The 18316-nt window shown below is 35.7% G+C and overlaps 1 protein-coding gene across 1 annotated transcript in view; it reads left to right on the forward strand.

The window, feature by feature from the left end:
- Positions 1-11681, forward strand: part of LOC148938351 (uncharacterized) — an 88739-nt gene extending 77058 nt beyond the window's left edge. The window contains exon 4 of the mRNA XM_089107867.1: positions 11430-11681. Within this exon, the coding sequence (XP_088963993.1) occupies positions 11430-11681 (252 nt within the window). The remainder of the gene's footprint in view (positions 1-11429) is intronic.
- Positions 11682-18316: the final 6635 nt, after the last annotated feature.

The following is an 18316-nucleotide window of genomic DNA, read 5'->3' on the forward strand; positions in this document are numbered from 1 at the left end:
TATCCGATGTAACTGGCAAAAGATGTTGATAAAAAAATATTCACTCTAACACTTAGATTTTGTTAATTTTAATCTATGTATCCGAGAAAAGGATGTTGATGTAGAATTTAATCACTCTGATACCTAGATTTTGTCAATTTTAACCAACAAAACCGATGAAGGATGTTGTTAAAGCATTTATTCATTCTGATATTTAAATTTTGTCAATTTTTATTCCATGCATCTGACAAAGGATTTTGATAAAAAAAATTTATTCACTCTTACACTTAGATTCTGTCAATTTTATTCGATGTATCTTGCAAAGGATGTTGATAAAAAAATTATTCACTCTTATGCTTAGATTTCGTCAATTTTATCTAACATATTCGACAAACGATGTTGATAATGAATTTATTCACTCTGATACTTAGATTTTGTCAATTTTATCCTATGTATCTGGCAAAGGATGTTGATAAAAAAATTTATTCTCTCTAACACTTAGAATTTGTCAATTTTATTCTACGTATCCGAGAAAAGGATGTTGATATAGAATTTAGTCACTCTGATACTTAGATTTTGTCTATTTTATCCGACATATCCGATATAGGATATTGTTATAGCATTTATTCATTCTGAAATTTAGATTTTGTCTATTTTATCCGACATATCCGACAAAGGATGTTGATAATGAATTTATTCATTCTGAAATTCAGATTTTGTCAATTTTATCCTGTGTATCCAAGAAAAGGATGTTGATAAAAAAATTATTCACTCTGACACTTAGATTCTATCAATTTTATCCTATGTATCCGAGAAAAGGATGTTGATATAGAATTTATTCACTCTGATACTTAGATTTTGTCAATTTTATCCAACAAATCCGATGAAGGATGTTGTTAAAGCATTTATTCATTCTAATATTTAAATTGTGTGAATTTTTATTCGATGTATCTGACAAAAAATGTTGATAAAAAAAAATTTATTTACTTTGACACTTAGATTTTGTAAATTTTATTCATTTCATCTGGCAAAGGATGTTGATAAAAAAAAATTCCTTCTGATACTTAGATTTTGTCAATTTTATCTGACATATCCGACAAAGGATATTGATAATGAATTTATTCACTCTGATACTTAGATTTTGTCAATTTTATCCGATGTATCTGGCAAAGGATGTTGATAAAAAATTTATTCATTCTAACACTTAGAATTTGTCAATTTTATCCTATGTATCCGAGAAAAGGATGTTCATATAGAATTTAGTCACTCTGATACTTAGATTTTGTCAATTTTATCCGGTATATCCGACAAATGATATTGATAAAGCATTTATTCAATCTGAAATTTAGATTTTGTCAATTTAATCCGACATATCCGACAAAGGATGTTGATAATGAATTGATTCATTCTGAAATTCAGATTTAGTCAATTTTTTCCCATGTATCCGGGAAAAGGATGTTGATAAAAAAAATTTTCCCTCTAACACTTAGATTCTGTCAATGTTATCCTATGTATCCCAGAAAAGGTTGTTAATATAGAATTTAGTCACTCTGCTACTTAGATTTTGTCAATTTTATCTGACATATCCGATAAAGGATGTGTTTAAAGCATTTATTCATTCTGAAATTTAGATTTTGTCAATTTTATTTGATGTATCTGACAAAGGATGTTGATAAAAAAAATATTCACTCTGGCACTTATATTTTATCAATTTTATTCGATGTATCTGGCAAAAGATGTTGTTAAAAAAAAATATTCACTCAGATACTTAGATTTTGTTAATTTTATCCGACATATCCGACAAAGAATGTTGATAATGAATTTATTCATTCTGAAATTTAGATTTTGTCAATTTTATCCGATGTATCTGCCAAAGGATGTTGATTAAAAAAATTTATTCACTCTAACACTTAGAATTTTTCAATTTTATCCTATATATCTGAGAAAAGGATGTTGATATATAATTTAGTCACTCTGATACTTAGATCATGCCAATTTTATCTAATTTATCCGATAATGAGTGATATTAAAGCATTTATTCATTCTGAAATTTATATTTTGTCAATTTTATTTTATTTATCTTACAAAGGATTTTGAAAAAAAAGAATTGTTAACTATGAAACTTATATTTTGTCAATTTTATCCGACATATCCGATAAAGGATGTTGATAACGAATTTATTCACTCTGAAATTTAGATTTTGTCAATTTTATTTGTTGTATCTGACAAAGGATGTTGATAAAAAAAAATTATTCACTCTGGCACTTATATTTTATCAATTTTATTCAATGTATCTGGCAAAGGATGACACTTAGAATTCTGACACTGACACTTAGAATTCGTCAATTTTATCCTATGTGTCTGAGAAACGGATGTTGATATATAATTTAGTCACTCTGATACTTAGATTTTGTCAATTTTATCCGACATATCCGATTAAGGATATTGTTATAGCATTTATTCATTCAGAAATTTAGATTTTGTCAATTTTATCCGACATATCCGCCAAAGGATGTTGATAATGAATTTATTCATTCTGAAATTCAGGTTTTGTCAATTTTATCCTATGTATCTAATAAAAGGATGTTGATAATAAAAAGTTTATTCACTCTGACGGTTAGATTTTGTCAATTTTATCCGACATTTCCAATAAAGGATGTTGTTAAAGCATTTATTCATTCTGAAATTTAGATTTTGTAAATTTTATTTGATTTATCTGGCAAAGAATGTTGATAATAAAAAAAATTATTCACTCTGGCGCTTTTATTTTATCAATTTTATTCAATGTATCTGGCAAAGGATGTTGTTAAAAAAAAATATTCACTCTGATACGTAGATTTTGTCAATTTTATCCGACACATCCGACAAAGGATGTTGATAATGAATTTTAATCATTCTGAAATTTAGATTTTGTCAATTTTATCCGATGTATCTGCCAAAGGATGGTGATAGAAAAAAATTTATTCACTCTAACACTTAGAATTTGTCAATTTTATCCTATGTATCTGAGAAAAGGAGGTTGATATAGAATGTAGTCACTCTGATACTTAGATTATGTCAATTTGATCTAGAATATCCGATAAAGGGTTTATTTAAATCATCTATTTATTCTTAAATTAAGATTTTGACAATTTTATTATACTTATCTGACAAAGGATGTTGATAAAAAAAAAATTATTCACTTTGAAATTTGGATTTGGTTACTTTTATCCGACATATACGATAAAGGATGTTGATAATGAATTTATTCATTCTGATACCTAGATTCATATCCGACAAAGGATGTTGATAATGAATTTATTCATTCTGAAATTTAGATTTTGTCAACTGTATCCGATGTTTCTGCCAAAGGATGTTGATAAAAAAATTTATTCGCTCTAACACTTAGAATTTGTCAATTTTATCCTATGTATCTGAGAAAAGTATGTTGATATAGAATTTAGTCACTCTGATACTTGGATTATGTCAATTTTAGCCAACATATCCGATAAAGGATGTTGTTAAAGCATTTATTCATTCTGAAATTTAAATTTGTCAATTTTATTTGATGTATCTGACAAAGGATGTTGATAAAAAAATGTATTCACACTGACACTTAGAATATATCCATCAAACCAGACTATACCCACCAGAAACCTGTCTGGTTGGCCTTGGTAAGTCAATAACCCAAGTAGCACAGGACGGAACATAGTCTAGGCAAATAGCATGGAGATTCCTATACGTCCAGGCAAATAGTATGGAGATTCCTATACGTCCCGGCAAATAGCATGGAGATTCCTATATGGCTGTTAGAATTCCATAGGTACTTACTACTATCGTGCAAGATTTTTAATGTATGTTAGCGGAGGTAAAAAGTAGGCATTTGGCTCCTCCCTCATTATTTTTGTTAACGCGTGGGTATCTTGTACCTTGTTCCAACTAAAACTACAAAAGGATTTTTAACCGTTATGACTGGGGGGTACCAAAGTCACTCATAAGTCCCTCTAATAAGCTCACCAAAGTTTTAGCACAGAGGTTGACTTGTTCTATCCTGTTTGAACCAGAATATTGTGATAGCTCAATGATCCCAGCCCCTCCCACCTCGACATCGTTAGCGGAGAGGTAGGTGTGCTACACCTTGTTTAAATAAAAAAGTGCTATGATTTCAACCCCACGACATTGAACATAAATGTACCCGTGGCCCCTTAAATGAATCCCCCCTCTAACCACAAATTTTTTTAGAAGAAACGTAGACGTGCTGCACCTTGTGTAAAGTGGAATCATGCAAAGATTTTCAATTTGCGTTATTTTAACCAGAAGCATACAATTATCTTGGAATCAGTATGACTTGAGGCATAAAACAGGCTCAAGGTCCTTCCCCTCCCCTTCCCATTGCAAATTCTTAGAAGAAACGTACACACGTGGTGTCTTACTTGAGCCAGAATTCAGCAAGCATTTTCACTGGTACCATTGAATGACTAGAGTGGATAAGAGGCCCACTAATGCCAACCCACCCCTCCCAAGGTAAGTTACACCTTTTTACAACCTAATCATGAAAGGATCTTCAATATCCATGCATAGATATTGCAATTGGATGCTCTTTCGATAACGCTCCTTACTCCTTCCATCAGCTTTCTAGTAGAACTCTAGGCCTGTTGCATCATTCTTGAGCCAGAATAATGTAAAAATGTTGAAATCAGTGCAATTGTAAGATCAAATTTGGCCCCATCCCCACCCACTCCTCCCACCTCCAACTTATTAGCAGAAATGTAGGCAGGATACACCTTATTTAAATCTGTGTTTCAATCTGTGTGATTCGAGAACCAAAGTAAGGGAGTTGCCCCTTCAACATTCCCCCCACACATTCCCATTTCAACTTTTAATTAAAAGGTAGGCACGTTGTACCTAATTTATAAGGACAATGTGCAGTAGTTTGCTGTTGTATGTGAGGCATAAATTTGGCCCTTCACCCCCTAGAGAATCCCTCCCTCTCACTGCATGCAATTTGGCAGAAATATATATAGCCTATGTTGTGCCATGTTTGAAAGGTACAACATGCATATCTCGCAAAACACTTTTGCAGCAGTAGTTCCTCAAACAATACTCTTTCCAATTAAGCCAACCTAAAGTTGTTGCAACGCTTCACGTCACCCTGACAATGTAAATTTAATTTAAATTAGCGTTATGTTCTCACAGGATTTATACACGGTTCATTTTTCAGCAATGATTGGATTTTCAAAAAAACAATTTTATTCTGATTGTCCATAGGTTTCTTTTATCTCAAAAAGTCGTGAAGATTTGAAGCTTTCCAATTCCATTAGTTGTTTAACAAAGCAACACAAATTCATGATGAATATTTTCCGTAGGGGAGACAACTCGAAACACGAAAAAATGTAGGCCACTACTTTATATCGCTCTAGGGAGAGAGGCTGTCTTTCACACCAATTTCAGGGGATAATTGTTCTTCTGAGTCAGCGTCTGTGTGAGCCTAGGGATAGATTTAAAAATTTATATGTCGGGTACTCATGTTGAATATTCTTCACGGTATCTGCAAGGCATTAAGGATATTGACATCAAGGCAAGGGTTGCCAATTGGAAGAGGGAGCAGAAAAGCGGTTGCCCCTTCGCAGATTATCCCACCGAGGTTTTGGAAACATAGATAGAAAAATCAACGAAATTGCCCCCCCCCCCTCAATTTCGAACATACATTTTGTCCCCTAAATTCTCCGGAACTGGTACTCCTGTTGGAGAAAAAAGATAGTCTGGCTGCCGCGGCCTGCTTGGCAACTGTGTTTGGGAGTAAGAAACCAAACAGTAATTCAAACGTTCAAAATGATGAGACTTTGGTCCAACTCTTTTAGGTTTTCTCATCTCCGCATCCATTACAGTTGTTCATCTCCGTATTTATTCGGTTTCCAGAGGCTTCACATATTTCGTCTTTTTTATATTTTTCGTCTTCTTTTTAGATTTATGTCGATTTTACTTTTAGTGTTATGAGTTCAAAATATTTGACAATCTGTCAACACCCATATGAATTTGTTCATTTTGTTTTTGTAAATTGTATTTACAGTTTTGTGTTACCATCTATGTGGTGATAGTATTTTTCAAAAAAAAGGGAGGCGAAATGTTTTTTAAAGTCTAGCGGGGAAATATTTTTTTTTTTCAATAGAAGTACCAAAAAAGCTATTTTCAACGAAAGCGCTGACAAGAGGTGTTATTCAAAATCTGACGGAGGGAGGGGGATAGTTCTTAAAGAATTGTGATAAAATTCAAACTTTGACATAAAGAGCAATTTGCATAATTTGTTACTATTTAGATTTTTTTAGGAGTAAACAACTGTATATTTGATTTGTTTCCAGAGGCGACAATTAACAAAGATGAAGAAGCAGGCAAGGATTTATAATTTGTTTAATAAACATACAAAAAAAGGTATTCTTGGAGATCTGTTGGTGAAATTTCTCTTTTTTCGATTTTGTTAATGAAAATACACAAGAAAGGTATTTTTAAGCATCTTCGGGGACAATTGGCCCCTCTGTTTATTTTATATTGGTCTTGATCATTTCTATTTTTCTGGTATTTATCTTCTCTTCTTGTTTCTATTCCTCTTACTTTTCACTTTCTAGCTGTCGCAACAAGGACATCTAGTTTTTATTGTCTTGTTCACTGAGTTCAGATCTGTTCTTCAAAAGAATCGTTTTTTTTTCATTAACTGTTTCTCTTTACTTCTTTCTCGGAATACCTTACAGTAAGAGTTTGATGATACTCGAATAATTACAACTGCAGAGTGACCTTGTCAGATAGTGACTCAATATCCAATAGACCTTGTTATGGTGCTTTGTTCCGTCTCAGATACAACTAAGAAATTCTGTCCAACAACTTTTATTCTAGTGGAAGGAGGCTTCTGGATGAACAAATGTCTTGATTACCCCTCTCCTTGTCTGGCTGTTTTTCTGATATCAAGGGAAATATGTCTTGATTTTCCCTTGGGATTTTCACGTAATTTACGCTCTGTATTAGAAAGCTTTTTTCTGGAGAGATGGTCTGTCATTTATGTAAATACGACTCTAATTAATGTTTAGCTATTCATACAACTCATATTAGTCTCTTACTTTTAATTAATCTTGTTTCGTAAAAGTATCTGATACGTCGTTTCCTACTCTCTTGTAATGACCGATGTCTGATAAACGTATGGCATTACCCTGATTGGCTTATTCACACTTTAGCTATTTTTGAATTATTCGTTCACTAATGGCAAATTCATCACTTTTCTTCGTGGAATAAATAGTCTTTGTAAATCAAGACATGACCACCCTCTCACGAACAGACTTAGGATTCTTGCGGTGGAAGATGTTATTTGGTTTATTAATGCCGTTTTAGGTTATGTACGGTAAGCATAATAAGAGGCTCGGTATGCCGTTTTAGCATACCAACGTGGTACAATTGTAAAGTTTTGGTACAATTTATGCGGGGTTCCCACGGTGTTAATAAAGTTGTCTACAAGGTTAATAAACCGTTTTCCTTGCATAACTTTGTTGACTTCATTGCTGTCGAAAAAAGTTGAACTTCATTTAATTTTTTTTTAGAAACTCCACCATGTCCAGTCAATAGCAGAAGATTTGTGGAAAATCTCAAATAAACCAGACATAAATTAGTCTCAATATATATAGTAATTTACACTTTTTTAAATATTTTGATTGGTAAAAGAATAAGGACTAGACAAAAAAACATTTTCATTTAACCCTTAGTTCTTATAGGAAGAAATGCTTAAAAAGATGGTTTTCTCAGCTTCGCGTCTGATTATTTCAGTTATTTTCTATGAAAAATTGCTGTAAAGTCAAAAAGGTAAAATTCTTGTGTAAGTAAGATAAACTTTATGGTTCACAATTTCATAAAAAAAAAACTTTATTAGCTTTATTGACGCTGCGGGAGCCCCCCATTAGTGATCCTGGTACAATGCGGTAAATTCAGAGATTTAATAGTGCAACTGAAAATTTCTGGCACACTTCGCTATATTGTGATTATATTTGCGAGGTCAAGTTTCCCCTTTTTCGAACTTGTCCTCCAGTAAGCCCTTAAAGATGTAAGAAATAGAAAAGAGATATTCCTTCTAGCACAAACTCGACACAAAAATAATTCTCCACAAATTTCAAGCTAATCATCATACGAGTAAAGAGCTCTTAAACGTGGTTTCTGAGAGAGGATGAACATGATTACTACTACTACTAACAACTTACCGCAGCACCAAGCCACCTGAAGCCAACACAGCTACGCACGCTCCTCCTTCACCCCAATCAATTCAAAGCCTCCTTTTTTACGCCCTCCCAAGAAGTTCCCATTTCCTTTAAATCTTTCTTGTGACGTCTTCCCACCCCAAACGAGGACGACCTGCTTTCCTTTTAGCCGTAGACGGTTGGCCGAAAAGAACAATCTTCGGCAATCTGTCATCCTTCATCCGCACAACGTGCCCTAGCCACCTCAATCTTTCTTTCATTACAGCCATAGAGAGCGGTATTGAACCACATTTTTCGTATAGCCTATTGTTTGAAATACAGTTAGTCAGCCGGGTACCCAGAACAATCCTTAAGCAATTTCTCTGGACAACATCTAGCAAATCTTCATCCGCTTTTAAGAGCGTCCATGCTTCAGACCCATATTTGACCACTGTCATCAATGTAGCTTCTAATATTCTAATCTTGGTTTGCAGACTTATCTTCCTATTCTTCCAAACTTTTTTAACTATTAAAAAAAAAACACTGAGCCTTGGCTATTCTACGTTTAACATCTTCACTGCTCCCACCATCTTTACTAATAATACTACCAAGGTAAGTGAAGTTGTCCATCTGATCAATCTTTTCATTACTCAACGTCACCTTTTCATCTTCACTTATTCCTAGCCTTAGTGACTTAGTCTTCCTAACATTAATTTTCAAACCAATTCTAGCACCCTGAACTCGCAAAACCTCTAAAACTCCATTCATTTTGCTCACACTTTCATCTAGGATGCTTAAATCATCAGCATAATCTAAGTCCAGGAGAGTTTTTCCTCCCCATTTGATTCCGTGGTTCTCCATTACCTTTCCTGCGCTCCTTAAGACAAAGTCCATCAAAATAATCCATAGAAAGGGGGATAGAACAGAACCATGCTTAACTCCTGATTTAACACAAAACCAGCAGCTAACCTCATTTCCTACCTTAACTGCAGCAGTGTTATTCTCGTACATAGCACTAATTACTTTAATGTATTTGTCTGGTATACCATACAAGGATAAAACCTTTACTAAAGCCGTTCTATCAACAGAATCAAACGCTTGCTCATAATCTATAAAACTGAGGACAAAGATGTTTGAAAACTCAGGCCGTTTTCAATTACTAGCCTAAGAGTAAAAATTTGGTCGACACATCCTCTACCTTTTCTAAAACCACACTGTTCTTCTCTTAAAAGTTTGTCTACGGCATCTCTCAGTCTAAAAAGTATCATATTACTAAGTAATTTACTACCTACAGAGACCAGACTAATGCCTCAATAATTACCACACTCCCTTTTATGAGCTTTCTTAAAAAGTGACTTAATTAAGGTTTTCCTAAAATCATCAGGTACTTTCCCTTTTTCAAAAATCATATTCATTATCTTCAGTAACTTATTTCTAACCTAAGAGGCACCATGTTTAAGAAACTCATTTACCACCCTATCAGCACCTTGAGCCTTATCATTTTTTAATCCTTTTAGTACTGTCGCTATTTCCTCCTCACAAAACAAATCTTCCTTCACATCCAAGGTATCACAAAGTTTTTTATTTTTCCTCTATATCTTTTCCTGCAACTCTATCTCGGTTAAGCAAATTCTCAAAATATTCGGCCCATCTCTTTTTATTTTTTTTTTTCAAAAAAAAAAAAACAACCTGGGCGTTAAAATCACCCAGTAATAACATCATATTTCTACCTGGGACGCTGTCTATTTGCTCCTGTAACTGTAAGTAAACATCATCTGAGTCACTAGTATCTCCGTCAGTCGGTTCTGCAGGGGCGTATACTAATATAACTGATACCCTGAGCTTTTTAGTCATAAAATGAGCAATTAGTATTCTATTATTAATACCTTCCCAGCCTAAACAAGACTTAGTAGCTTCCTTATTCATCATGAGCTCTACTCCCTGTCTATGTATCCCATCCTTCCTGCCTGCGTAAACAAATTCTATATCACCTAATTTCCTGCTTCCTACCCCTGGGATATTAGTTTCTAAAACAACTAATAAGTCCAGTTCAAATCGTCTGAGTTCGTCAGTCAAAATGTCGATACGATAGTCATTTTTTAACGTTGTAACATTCCAAGTTCCAATTTTCATGTTCTTTAGATCATTGAAATTATTTTCACCTCAGGAAAAGCAATGATCCTGGATACCAGTGTAGGACGGGGATCACATATCTTCTCAAGTCTACACCGAAATTCTTAAGCCGGCTTAGAACCGGACAGCAAGAAGTCTCTGGGACCTTCATGAATGGAGGCTTTGTGCAATCCTGGACCCATCTTGGTCACAACATGGTTTTCAGCAATTGGCGATGCTCTTCTATCAACAAGAGTCGAAATCCTGCACATACCATCTCAAGCCTATTGCTTCCGACTCATTATATATTCATGCCTACAAATATTATGCTACTATGGGGAGGCAGCCCATAATAGGTAAATTAGCTAGGAAGAGGTTTTTCAGCCCGAAGACGCCCGTCAAAACATAACAAGCCCAGAAGAATATTCCATAAGTCAGAATCCCGTGCGAATGCTGTGTCGTTCACTAGGCTATAATTTCCTCGAGGGGCGCCACTCCTCAAGTGCGCCATAAGAGCGGAAATAAAAAAGATTTCTTGCTTTTCAGTTTATTCTAGTATTATTTTTTTTCCGGAGAAATGGAAACTGATGTGGAATTCTATATTAGTGCCACAAAGGTATTTTGTGGCACAATTTGATCAGGAAAGTGGTACAATTTATTTCAAAGCGTTGGCAATGCTGGTACGGGCGGGTAATTTATTCAAATAGGGGCGGAAAGGCGAAAAGGGATGGTGAAAAAAAAAATAGAAAAATCACAACAATCATCCCAGTTTCAAGAAGATAAAGCAGGGGCGTAAGCAATAGGAGGGGGCAGATTTTGGAGCACGCCTCCCCTAAATCATAAATTTCCCCAAATTTTTGGGGACTACTTGTAGTTTTTCTTATATCTGCTTACCTGCATTTCACAGACACAGAGTGTAACAAACGGACAGTTTTGCTGTCCGTTTGCTACCACACAACTCAACCTACCACACAACTCAACCCCACGCAACCCTTTCCGACACAATTCAGCCCCTATGAATCCTCACACACCAAATCAGTCATGACAAATTGACAATAATAATAGCATTCCCGTTCTACTTGGCTTGACTTACTTGACTTAAAGCTCTTGTTCGGCAGCGTAGAGGGAACCAGACGTTGGCACCGTTAGTCGTCTCCAACGTGGCCTGTTTTGGGCGAGGGTAGGAGCTTCGCTGGGGTCAATGCCCCACGCTGTGAGTCGATTGCTGATGATATACGCCCATCTCATATGTTGCCTACATTTGGAGCGTTTCCAGCCGTTTACAGTTGGACCGAAGTCAAATATAAATTGGGCAGGTGTTTCACTGTGTATGGGGAAGTAAATGACCGTACCAACGCATCGAGCGGGACTCGAGCTGTTCTGACAAGGATGGTAATTTAAAGAACCGGAGAATATCCATGTTCCGTACCCTGTCGAGCCAACTAACGGGTTCGATTTTGCGGAGGTGTTTCACCTTTTCCACCCTTGCTGATATCTCTAGACTTCCGTTTGAGCAAACAATTGAACCAGGGTAGGTGAACTACTTAACTATCTCAACATCGTGGCCACATACCTCTATAGTTGTCAGGGGGCTTTATGGTGTCCGGTCCACAGGCAATATTTTGGTCTTGGTCCAGTTTACATTTAAACCAAGTTTTTCTGCAGCAGATACTAGCGTTTCCAGGGCAGCTTTGATGTCAGTGAGATTTTCACACATCAATGCAACATCGTCGACGAAGTCAACATCCGATAGAACTCTTACAGCAAAATCGATGCCAAACGGATGCACCAGCAGTGTTTTGTTGAGAGCATGGTCCATAATACAGTTGAAGAGTACGGGAGCAGCAGCGCAGCCTTGCCGAACACCGTTTCTAATTTGAAAATGTGATGACAGCTGGCCGTTTACAATGACAGCACTTTCGGCCTTATTGTATAGTTCTATGAACAGATTAACAATTTTCTTAGGTACACCAGCAGATTGAAGGATCAGCCACAGTGACTGTCTGTCGACAGTGTCGAAAGCAGATCGAAAATCGACGAAGGCAATGTACGCCTTCCTTCTATATTCTAGAGTTTTCTCTATCAGATGTCTAATCGTATGGATTTGCTTAGTATCGGACCTACCCGGCATAAACCCAGCTTGCTGGTGGCGACGAAGGGGATGGAGGTACTTTGTTGCTCACTTGAGGAGCAGCGTGGCGAAGAGTTTTCTGGGTACCGAGAGCAGTGTTATTCCACGATAGTTACTACATTCTGTTTTACTTCCTTTCCTCTTGTAGACTGGCACAAGTAAGCCTGTCTTCCAGTCTGATGGTATCATTTCAGAGCGCCACACAGTATTAAACAGCACTTGTAGCCAGAGGGTCATAGATGGATCTTCATTTTTCAGGAGTTCTGATGTCAGACCACATACTCCAGGCACTTTATTGTTCTTCAGCTTTCGTACTGGTGCTTTAATTTCTTCTGCTATAAATTCAGTGCCACCGGGGGCAGGTGTAGCACTGTCAACAGCAGCAATAATATGGTCGTCAATTTCTTCGGGTGGGTCTGAGTTCAGTAGCATCTCGAAGTTGTGTTCCCACTGGCAGAGGCACTGTGATTGGTCGTAAATATTCTCGCCACTGGCGTTATCTAGGATGCCGCCATTGCCGGCCTAGGATGCCGGCGGCATCTAGGAGCTCGTGTGCTTTTTTGTCCTTGGTCTTACGGTCTTTGTGCATCATGATCTCACACTCTTTTATTTAATTGCCTATACGCTGTCATGTCCCCGCGAAAGTGGGCTTCCTGTCTGCGATCAATAATGGCGAGGGACCCATGGCTTGTCCAGTCTATTTTCTTACGCTGCTTCATTCTAGCAACGCTAGTTGCAACTGCAAGAGCATTCTTTTTGGAGATCCTCCATACACCTTCACCAGATAACCTTCATCAAATGACCAGGCTGTGAGAACTCATCCAGTTAGAGCCAAAAGTTACAGATTTTGCCCCCATAAACTTGGAAATAAAATAATATTACCAACAATGTGTGTTCTTAGGGACCTGGTATGTGTCTTTGTACTGAAAGAGAGAATATTTGAAAAGGCTTAGAGTGTATTAAAGGACATCAAAAGTAAAGAAATCATTTAGTGGCAGAGATACACAACCAAAACTTCAGGAGGGTCTAAAGACTTGTTCCATAGAAGGTAGAGACCTTATGTTTTAAAAAGAACGTTTCCAGGAGTAGAGGTGAGTATACACACTAACTTATGGTCCAAAACTAATCAAAGTAATTAATTCTTTAAATGACCGTGGTACCCTATTTATAATTAATTCACCATTTTTTTTCAAATTTGTACCTTTTCCTCAAAACAAATTCCTACGCAGGTACTTTGAATTCCGATTCTTATTGCATGGACAAAGAATGTTTTTTTTTCGAAATTAAAAACGCAACAAAAACAGTCTCTATTTCATAGGTTATATTTTTAACTAACTGTGAACTTTCAATTGAAACAAGAATATAGGAGAAGGGATTGGACCGACTGATAAAGCAGATCGACCCTAGGGATGTCAGTTGAGATAAAATGTCTCACAAAGCAGAATTGAATGAATTTAAAGAAGTGAATTTCTCAATTATCTTAAGAATTCAGAATTTAAGGGTAAAAATATGCATCAACTTGAGCAACCAAACACATACAAAATATCGCATTTCATGGCCCGTAACTTTCCTCATTTTCTTCATAATTCCTTTCCTCATAAGTCCTCATTTTTTTTTTTTTTTTTTTTTTTTTATTGTGTATAAAGTTAAATTAGATTGTGCCAAACCAGTCCCTTTCAACCTGTTGAACTATCCTATGTGTTGCGGGGACTGTACCACACATAACGAAACTTTGTGGCACACGTGGCCCTCCGAAATATACACCAAGTTGCAGAAAGTGCGCGACCGATCGGATTACTGAATCGCAATCTCTATTGCAAGAAATGGCGTTCCACATAACATCTAGATTAACTCAAGGCGTAGCCAGCTCAAAGCCCCTTGAACTATTCCGATTGTACTTTCGACAATCTTCTTCCGGATCAAGATTGTGGTGAGATCTTTTCTACAATCTATACAGTCGATGGCAAACACTTCTAATTAAATGTTTCAAACTGAAGCAAAACTGCTCAGATCTGACCTTAGTCCGTTTGGAAATTAGTTCACTTGGTTCCTTCACGTTCTTTACCATATTGTGGAGTTTCAAAGTTACCAGTGGGATACGCCTTTCACGCACATAAGCTGTATTTTAGGAGGGGCTTAGCTAGTCTAACTGGCACTTCCAATGCTGTATAATAGAAATCTTAAATCAAAAAACTAAAGGCATCATCATTCAGCCAGGGGGGCCTGGAGCCCCCCTCTGCCCCCCCCCCCATATGGGTGCCCATGGATACAGCTAGTTCTATCATGGCGATTTATGTATCTATTTTTTATTCTTTCTCTTGAAATAAATAATTTCTCAGACCACACTGCTTTTCCATTAAAAACAAAAAAAATTTTAAACACGAAAAACGGGTTTTCATTTTCTACAAAGCAGTGAAATACAAAACAATTAAATATGCACAAAAACTCCGAATATTTCGGCCCCACATCCGGGAGCCTTTCTCAACGGGAAAAAAAAAACAACTTAAATTACATTACAATAAAACATACTCAACACATAAAGAGAACGAAAAGCAAAAACGAAAGAAAAATATAAATAAATAAGAAACAAAACTCACATCTTAATTAAACACTTCCATGCACTGAATGTCTTTCAACTGGCCTCCTCTCAGAATATAAATGGAAATATATTAAATAAACACTTCCATGTACCATTATATTAAATACCATTATATTAAATAAACACTTCCATGTTCCATGTTTTATTGTAATGTAATTTAAGTTGTTTTTTTTTTTTTCCCGTTGAGAAAGGCTCCCGGATGTGGGGCCGAAATATTCGGAGCTTTTGTGCATAATTAATTGTTTTGTAGTTCACTGCTTTTTATAAAATTAAAACCCGTTTTTCGTGTTTAAATATTTTTTTGTTTTCTCTTGAAATTAAAAAAAAAGAAGAGATAACGAAATCGTTCAACTGTAAAAGATGTTGCCTGTTTCTTTTATTTCTAACTCAAGACTAATCCAGTTTTAAAGTATTACCTTTTTCTTTGACAAGAAAATAAATTGTTTCTTGAATGACCGAGAATCAAAATCAAAACAGTCTTCTGAATCTTTTTACTGTAAAAAATTGCTTGGGTTTTTGCTCGATAAAGATGAAGTATAAGTATAAAAATTATGATATAATTTTGACAAAAAGAAGTCCAAACAAACTAGAAAAGATAAATAGATGCTTGTGACTGTCGTCATAACAATCGTATTTATTGTAGAGTAATGTTGAAGAAGGAATGAAGAGAAAATAAAAAGCCTAAAATTTCGGATTCTAAAATTTCGAATACCTACATCTCTTTTCAAAGAAAATACCAAAAAAGAAGGTATTTTCCAAAATATAGAGGGGGGACAATTCCACCCCAAGCCCCACTCCAATTTATGCCACTGAGTGAAGTGATAAAATTCCTTGCTCTAGTGGCAAGTCCTACATAGGCCGAACTCACCAGCATTTTAACTATTTATTGAGCCCCACGATTCCGTAAATAGAGCACTCAGATTTAGAAAGCCTACTGAAACTTTGTTTTGCTTTGGCAGGGCATATTTATGTTCACATTGACCATTTTGCATAGCTCGAGGAAGTGAGAGCTATCTTTAATGATTTAGGTCTTTTGCATTGGATTGGGAAGGCCTAGAAATAAACTAGAAACATATTTTTGCAGATTTGACAATTAACAGAAATACTCGGTATTCTCAATATTGATTCAATCTATAATGTTATTTTTTTCAAATGAGTCTAATGTCAAACATCGTAATTTGGTCACGCAAAATCACCGAGAGAAATAAAATAAAAATCGAAACGAAAAACTGAATTGGACGCTAACAAAAGGATTATTTCTCTCTAACTTTTTTTTACGTTTTCACATGGGATAAACAAAAAACAGACAACTGCATTGATAAACTGTAATAAAGCAATCGTGCTTTTCTTTTATAGCCCAGTTAAAGAATTTTCTTTTTTTTGACAAGAAAATAAATTGTTCTTTGGATGACGGAATTAAAAAGCAAAACAGTCTACTAATTCTTTTAATATAGAAAAATTGTCTGGGTTTGTGCGCGATAAAAAAAAACATAATTTGAGAAACTTCAATTCAGTCTTGACAAAAATAACTCTTAATAAGATAGAAAAGATCGGTAAAACTTTAAAATAATGACTGTAGAGAAGTACTTACTAAGGGCACTCAAAAGCAGTCATTCAAAAGGAATTTTATTGCATAAGTTAGTCAAGAGGAAATTCCATCTCTTTACCATATTAAGTAAAAAACAAGTTTAGTAAGGATGGAGATTAAAACTTAAAACGGGCAGAAATTATTCCGTATACCAAAGGGACTGTCCCCTCTTCAACACCTCGCTCTTTCCACTAAAGTTTTTTATTACTTATTTAAAATATAACCACGTTTGAACCAATGGTCTCGCGATCTCAGTACACTTTGACAACAAATACTATATGTAAACAATATGGGCAAATATTAAAACTTACAGCCCTTTCCGGTATATGAAGGGGGTTGCCCTCTCCTCAACACCTCGTTCTTCACACTTAAGTTTGTTAGTACTTAAAAAAAATATTATTTTTGTTCTAATTAAACGACTCTTGCGATTCAGGAGTTAAAGAATTGAGACAAAATTCAGACACTAGCGTAAAGAACGATGTGTTGAGGAGGGGTTAACCCCCTTCATATACGTAATAATTTCTACTTGTTTTAAGTTTTGATGTTTCTCCTTACTTTCAGTTGAAAAAATTGTTTTTTTAAATTTAATTTTTTTACGACTTTTCAAATAATACCGAAACATCCGGGTACACCGCCACTGAAAATTGTCCCCTTTCCCCACGGAAAGATCCTCTAGACAATTCAATCCCGATGAAAATTTACCCCGGACGATTACCCTTACCATCTCCACATGTAAAATTGAGTCGGCAAAGAGAAAGTAAGGACAATAAAAGAATTTCGTATAGGAATTCTGGCATATTCCACCAGTGTAAAATTTCCCCAGAAAAATTAGCCCCCCCCCCCCAGAAACTTCCTTTCCCATGAACCCCCCCCCCCTCCAGCAGATGTTCACCACCCCTCCCCCATCCGAAAAATATATGCGAAGTTCCCAGTAACAAATACCATACGTAAACAATGGGCAAATTTTTATAACTTAATGACTTTCCCCAAGGGGCTGTGGGGGGGGGGTCAAATTATCTCCAAAGTCATATTTGGACCTTTCAATTATGCTGAACAAAATGACTATCTCATAATTTTGATCGTAAGATTTTGGGAAAAAGTGGCGTTGGAGGGGGGCTACCTGTTTTTGGTCACTTAAAATGGGCACTCGAACTTTTAATTTCTGGTCAATGAGCCCTCTCCCGATGTTCTAAGAGCATTGGTTCAACACGATCACCCCTGGTAAAAAAAAGAAAACAATTAAACACGCATCCGTGGGTTTGCCTCTGGCAAAAATTACTAAATTCCACATTTTTGCCGAGAGGAGCTTGAAACCTCTATAGTAGGGTTCTATTATACGCTGAATCTGATGGTGAGGCTTTCATTAAGGTTATTTTACCTTTAGGGGGTACTTTCCCCCATTTTCGAAAATCAGGCACATTTTCTCAGGCTCATAGCCTTGGCATAAAGTCAAACGACCAGGCATAAAGTCAGATAATAAATCAAACTTAAAACAAATCGAATATGCCATTAATTAATAAATGAAACTTAAAATGAACAGAATTTAAAACGAATCAAGTAAAAAATTTAAAATATCAGATACAATGAATAAATGAGTAAAACCTAAGAGAAATAGAAACTAAAATGTATAACCAAACCAAAATAGAATGGAGCAACAGAAAAATTATAGAGAAAAAAGAGCCCCTAAAAGAAGTAGAAGTAAAATTAAAGTCACAATA

Source organism: Artemia sp. Qi Xiang Cuo, unplaced genomic scaffold, assembly GCF_049724085.1.
Source record: "Artemia sp. Qi Xiang Cuo unplaced genomic scaffold, ASM4972408v1 HiC_scaffold_3386, whole genome shotgun sequence".
Taxonomy (NCBI): domain Eukaryota; kingdom Metazoa; phylum Arthropoda; class Branchiopoda; order Anostraca; family Artemiidae; genus Artemia; species Artemia sp. Qi Xiang Cuo.